General features: G+C 63.9%; 1 protein-coding gene across 3 annotated transcripts in view; it reads right to left on the minus strand.

The window, feature by feature from the left end:
- Positions 1–6,504, minus strand: part of LHX9 (LIM homeobox 9) — a 16,638-nt gene that overhangs the window by 5,900 nt on the left and 4,234 nt on the right. Inside the window, exons 1-4 of one of the 3 annotated variants that reach the window (XM_006904433.1) lie at positions 5,298–5,414; positions 3,323–3,525; positions 1,881–2,236; positions 901–906 (exon numbers count right to left, since the gene is read on the minus strand). In XM_006904433.1, the coding sequence (XP_006904495.1) occupies positions 901–906; positions 1,881–2,236; positions 3,323–3,525; positions 5,298–5,414 (682 nt within the window). Of the gene's footprint in view, positions 1–900; positions 907–1,880; positions 2,237–3,322; positions 3,526–5,297; positions 5,517–6,504 lie in introns of those variants that run through there. The other 2 variants (XM_006904432.3, XM_006904431.1) reach the window with 2 other exon arrangements.

Consider the following 6,504-nt stretch of genomic DNA (forward strand, 5'->3'; position numbering starts at 1 on the left):
TCGCGCTCGCTCCCCCTCTCTCTCTCTCTCTCTCTCTCTCTCTCTCTCTCTCTCTCTCTCTCTAATTAGGGCACCAGGGCCTTGGTGACTGGCTCCAGATTCCGATGTCATCTTCTATTAATAAAGAACAATTACTGACCTGCCTGTCCTGCCCCGGGACCACGCATCAAAGGAGACCAAGTGCGCACGCTGGGCAGAGCTGCGCGGACCAAGCTCCCGCCAGGGCGCAGCAGGGCGAGCGCGAGGCCGCGACCCTCGGCTGGGGGTTGGCAAAACCCGGGGGCTCCCCTCGCCGAGCCGCGACCTAAGCCCATCCGGGCGGGGCCGTGGCGAGCCGACCAGCCCTTTCCCTTTCGTCCGGAGACCCTGGCGTGAACCACTAGGGACGAGGGCAGCTGCGCCACGCTCCGCGTCCCACTCCATGCGCAACGCAGCCCCGGCGCCTGCCCGGACCGGACCGGAGGGGTCCCCTTCAGGGAAAGCAGCGGAGAACCCCGGAGGGAGCCGAGCGGAGGGCTGGGGGCCGCTCACGCAGCGGCGTCTCCCCTGAAAACTCTGGGCTCAGCACAGGGCCCTCGGTCCCCGCTCGCTCGTCCCGGCAATGTGACCTTCGGCAAATCGTTTCTCCTGCGGGACGCTGTTGAGCACCAACAAAGGCCAGGCGCCCACCGGGAGCTTGGGGACCCGAGGACAAAAGCTAGCAAGATCTGTGCTCTACGGTGTCCTCCCGTGGTCTGGCACCCGACGCTGGGTAACAGAGTAGGGTTGCCACAGCGAGGTCTCCAAGGCCCATTACGACGGAGCAGAGTCCCCAGGCCTGAGTCTCCTGCCCGCTCAGGTGGCAGCCAGGGCCGACCAGGGCTGACCAGGGCGTGGGAAGTCCAAGCCGCGGAGCCGAACCCAGCGCTCCCTACAGTGGGCCCAGGGCTTCTGAACCCCTTTCCCAGGGGCTGCGGCTCACAAGGAGAGCTTCCATCACGCCCAGAGTTGTGGTCCTCAGGCTTCTCACCACCCTCACCTGGGGCTAGAGGGTTCGGGCAGGTTCGCAACGCTAGTGAGAGAGATTGATGGCTGGGTGTGTCCCCAAAGCGAGGAACAGAGTGTGCTCCGTGGCCCGTCGCCTGCAATCTGTTTCTCATTAAAGAGAAGGCTGGTGGCGGACAGGAGAGCAGCCTGTGGCACCAGAGGCCTCCTCCGTGGGCCTGACCTGGAGCTTCTGCCATCTTCCAGGGGTCTGGGTGTCCGGCTGGCTCATGGCACAGAGAACGAGGTGGCTGGGGAAGACCCTGACCCACGAAGGGGTGGGCCGGCTCAGCCTTGGACGCCTCCAGACGCTTCTCACCAGGACCTGGGATTTGGCGTCCCCACACACTTGCCAACTGTTTTCCTGACTCTGGGCTGGTAACCGCAGCCTCTGCCCCTCTAGACAGACTGGGGCTGGGCTCCGAAGGGTTTTATTTTTTCCCCCCCTAGTATTTAGGGAAAAAACCTTCTCCAGGATCATGTAATGCGGCTTCCACACAGGAACTGCCCAGGGCTATTTTGCTCCAACTGGGAGCCAGGAACTAATGGGCTCGTTAACTAATGTGCGGCCAGGACTGGCGCTGCCTGCCAGCGGCCGCTGCAGCGCCCGGTCCGGCATGTTCCTGCCACAACCTCGGCAAAGTCCCCCCTGTCCCTCCCCCCACCCCGCTCTCTCCCCTGCCCCCCACCTTTCCCTTCCTTCTGAGTGAGAGGGACTGGCCACGACAAAAGTAGCCCTCGAGCCAAGCACCTTCTGGCTGCGACCCGATCTGGGAGGGGCAGGAGGGCTCTGGACCCCTCCACCCTCTCGGGGAGCCGAGCGTGGGCTGGGGGGTGGGGGTGGGGCCGGGACCCACCTGAGCTGTAGTTGACGATGTCTACGCCCAGCGCCGGGCTCTTCCGCTTCCGGGGCCGCCCCTTCTGCACCGTGCCGGCCCCGTTGAAGTAAGGCAGGGCCAGGCCGCCGCTCTTGGCCGCCAGCTCCGTGTAGCTCAGCTGCGGTGGGTACTCGCCTTGCAAGAGGGTCTCGAAGTGCGCGCGGCAGTACACCAGGCTGTCCTTCATGCCGAAGTGGTCGCCCGTGGTCAGGGTCTTGTTGCAGGTGGAGCAGGTGAAACAGCTCAGGTGGTAGACAGAGTCTCGGGCGCGCATGACCATTTCGGAGGCGGAGATGCCAAGGTGGCAGCGGGCACATCTCTGCACAGAGAACCTTCTGGAAGGAAACAGTCGCATTAGGGCCCCCCGGCTGCGGCAAAGGCAGGGCCATGTCCCGGCCTCACACGTGGGGCTTGTCAGCAGTGGCCGGCGCCTGAGACCAGAGGGCTCAGAGAGGAGAGGACGGGCCCAGTCGGCCATCGATTTTTTCTGCTTTCAGACTCGCTCTGGGGAACAAGACAAAGACCCCTTCCCTTAAAATCAGAATCGGGTGCCTGATCCTCAGTTCTCCTCTCTGTAAAATGCTGATTTAAAAAAACAAACGACAAAAATCCTGCCTCACAAACTCAAAACGCTCATGAAGAACACGGAATTGCGACCCAACTGAAAACATGTCATCCATTACCAACATTCTGTGAAGGAAACGGGGTGCTGTTTATGGGCGTGTGTGAGGCACGGGGACACACGCAGCCCCTGAAAGGACGGCTTTGCGGAGGAAAGCGTGTTCCTCCCCAGCCACCCCTCGCCGGCTGCGGGCGGAGCTGGGTCACCTGCTCAGTCCCTGCAGGTCCAGAAGCATCGCTGGGAAGAACCAACAAACGCGCCTGCCGGGCGGTTGGAGGCCGGCGGGCAGATAGATGCTCGCCAGCGGGAAGGGGTCCCCAGAGCCGAGGGGCTTGGCTTTGGGCAGCCATTCCTTCTCAAGGCCATGTACATGGTCTCCCGCCAGCCTCGGGAAAACCGAACGCCCGGTGGTGGCTGCTGCCCGGGCCACCAGCTCCGTTCCAAGGCGCGGACCGGGCCCGTTCGCAGGAAACGGAAAAAAAAAAGCCGCTTTCGACTCAGAGAACGGGGTCACGGTCGCCGACTCCTCCCGGGTCTCCCCGGTTCTCTGCATGAACTGCGAGGGGACGCGAGCACCCGGCGTTGCCCCACATCGCCCCAGACCCCGCGGTCCCCCCACCCACCCTCACCGCCCGTCCGGGGCTGCAGCTCGGAGGAGGCGTGCGCAGTGGCCTTCCCGGGTCTCGCGACTGCTAACCGCACCCCGAAGGGGCGAAGGGAGGGGGACCGAGCGGGGTCCCCGGGCTCGGGCAGGTGGCCCTGTCAGGTGTGCCGCGCGTGGGGGACGGGGCGGGAATACCTGTAGTAATCCTCCTTGCAGTAAATGCTGCCGTCCTTGGCGAAGCAGGTGAGCTCGGACTCGAGGGCCAGCTTACATTCACAGCACTTCAGGCACCTCAGGTGCCACTGTTTGTCCACGGCCAGCAGGTAGTACCTGTCGGAGATCTTGCCCCCGCAGCCGGCGCACAGGGCGGGCTTCTCGGGACTGAGCGGCGGCATGGCCTGCAAGGCAAGCGCGCACGCTGAGGCAGCGCGGCCGCACGACGCGGGGGCCCCGGGCTGCGCGAGCCCAGGGCGCCCCCGGAGCCCCGGCCAAGGTCAGGGGCGGGCGAGCCAAGGCCGACGTCCGGGGAAGCGTTCGCAGATCTGCTTTGGCCGCTCGCTCCCTCTCTGCGCCGACTGCTCGAACCCCGCGCTCCTTCCTCCCGGGACGGGTCACCTGAGGACATGCAGCCCCCCTCGGTCTTCTTTGAAAGAGGCCGGGGAGCGCAGGGACTATAGTTTCGTGCGCGTCTCCACACGCGAAGAATCGCGGGCTAAAGAGCGTGGCTTTCCACGCGCACCATGAAAGAGAACGGAAACCGTTACCGGGAAGTGGAAGGGACGTTGGAACGAGCGCCGATGGTTCCAAAGACCCGAGGTGACACTTCTCTGAATCTCTGTCGCTTCGATCAGAGTGGAGAGACGTTTGTACCTGAGCTCCTAGTTCGGTAGGGACATTGTTTCGCTGGCGATGTACTCGGCAGATCTTACCTTCCCTAATTTTCGGGGTACTGGCCCTCTTCCTAGTCACGGGGTAAAGTGCCTGTTCCCAGGGCGGCCGTCGTCGGGCCCCCTGAGCATCCACACACCCTGGAGACTTTTGCCCTGAAAATCTGTTCAGTGCCCAAACTCAGCTTCCCGCCTGCGTCCCCACTCAGGCGACCAGGGATCAGGAGACCTCACCTGGAGGAGAGCAGCCCCTTCGCGAATTCGGGGTGCTGCCTTTTGTTTTTAAACAGGGTGACCACGAAAGGGGGAAAGAAAGAAGCTGAGCTCCGCACATTTCCCTCGAGATCGGCAGAAACGGGTCGGACTTGCCCACGAAACTTTGGCGGGCCTGGAAAACTAGTTTCTCCCTTGACTGCGACCCGGGGCGCGTGCTGGATTCGTGTTTTAAATGTAGAGACGCCCCCGCCCCAGCTCCTTGGTGGCCCCGAGACGCGGCTGATGGGCCCAGAGCGGCCACCGGTTATGTGAGCCACACGACCGGGTGCGGTGCCCAGCTGTCGACCTGGAATCGCTCCCCGAGACTTGCGTGGTTTTTCCCCTCCGGCTCGTCAGTCCGGAGCCCACAGATTATTAACCGGTTTTCTTTACGAAGCGGACGGGCCTCTTATTATTCGGCCCAGCCCAGGCGGCTGCGGCGGCTCAGCTAAGGGCCCCGCGCCTCCGCTTTGACTAGAGGTCCCTGCACAGGACACGCGTCTCCTGGGGCACCAAGCGCAGTCCTGACCGCTGGAGGGGCCACCGGAGACCTCCCCAAGATCGCTGGCTTTGGGGGTGCCGAGCTCTGAGCGTCTGGAGAAGCGGAGGAGGCTCGCTCGTTTCTACTCCGCTCCCAAAGTCCCAGCATCAGACCCGAGGCCAGAGCCACCGGGCTCCCGCTCGGGCCAGACGCCTGGGCCGTGAGCCTCGCCCCGGAGGCGCCCGGGAGCCAAGGGGACCAGAGACCCGACCCCGAGGTCTGCGGAAGAGGACGCCCCCTCCTCTCGCCCCTGGCTCGCCCGCTGCGGCAGAGGGTGGGGAGCGCAGCGCGGAGTCTCAGAACTGGAGACTTTTCGAGGTGGAGAGGGGACCGGTTCCGGGCCCCGCAGACAGGCAGACCGCAGAAAACCCACCCTCCGGTCTGGGGCGGGCGTCCCCACGCCTCGCCGTCCTCCGTGGGCCGCCGGGACCCGGGGCTCGGCTTCCAGGGCGCGCAGGGCGCCGGCACCGCGTGGGGCCCTCCTTACCGCGTCGCGGCCGTTGAGCTGGGCGCCTTTGGCCAGGCGGGCCTCGGTCTTGGATCGGCGCTCCATCTCCTCCATGATGCCCTGGATGTGGCCTCCGGCGATGCCGTGGAAGAGCATGGCTGGGGGGCGGAAAGGACACGCGCTGTCTTCTGCTCGGCACCCCACTATTTCCATACACACGCGCCCCGGGCTCTCAGCTCATCGAGGGAAGGAGACGAGTCCGCGGGGGCCGCGCGGTGGCGGGAGCGCAGAGACGCTCGGGGACACGGGGCGGGAGGGAGGGCGCGAGACGGAGCGGAAAGAGGTCCGCTCGGAAGAGAAAGAAGCAGCAGCAGCGGCAGAAGAAGGGGCGGGGGGAGCCCCAGCGGCTCCCCGAAGGAGATGTGCAGAACACAAACAAATACGGGCGGCGGGGATGCGGACGACGGAGGCGACTCTTGCTGCTCCGAGAGATCGAGTTACTAATGAGAAACAACTGCGGGGGGGCGGGGGCGGGCTGGGGGGACGAGATCTGGTGCGCAAAGAAAATAGTTTTGAACACAAAGAAAGAAAAAGAAGTGCTATTTTCGGCGGTCCCTGGCTGCTTGCAAGTTCCCGGTGCCGGTAGGTTGGGTTGGGGACTGCGCCAGCCCGAGCCGCGTCCAATTTGTTAAGCGCCTAAAGCCAGCCCATTTTTGATAATTTAGTAGGAGGAGTCCGCTCCCAGGAGCTGCCACGGATTTTTATTCAGACAACAAAGACCTGTCATACTCCTCTCAACCCCCTGGTGATGGGCAAGCGGGGACAAACATTACGAAGGAGGGGGGCTGGGGGGAGGCTGTGGCAGGGGGCATTACTTCCCCCCAGCGCGCGCGCGCGCACACGCGCGCACACACGCACACGCACACACACACGCACACGCACACACACACACCCTTCCAAGAGTTCCCAGCAATCCTGTTTTAAAGGAACCTTATTGTCCCTGGCCTGGTGCAGGAGGCAGCCAGCCTGCCGATTTGGTCCAAGTTCAGGATCAGACCCCGCTCAAGGCAAACAGAATGTCGGCTCCAAACTTGGGGCTCTCTCCTTGTGGATTTTCTGGCCCTCAGCTTACGGAGACCCCACATACTGGAGAGAGCGTCTTGTCTTCCACTGCCCCCTCTTTCTCAGCTCGGCTTTTGAAAGCAGGTCACCTCCCTTCCCGGCGAGGGACCCTGACCTTACCCGG

Source organism: Pteropus alecto, unplaced genomic scaffold (genome assembly GCF_000325575.1).
Source record: "Pteropus alecto unplaced genomic scaffold, ASM32557v1 scaffold90, whole genome shotgun sequence".
NCBI lineage: Eukaryota > Metazoa > Chordata > Mammalia > Chiroptera > Pteropodidae > Pteropus > Pteropus alecto.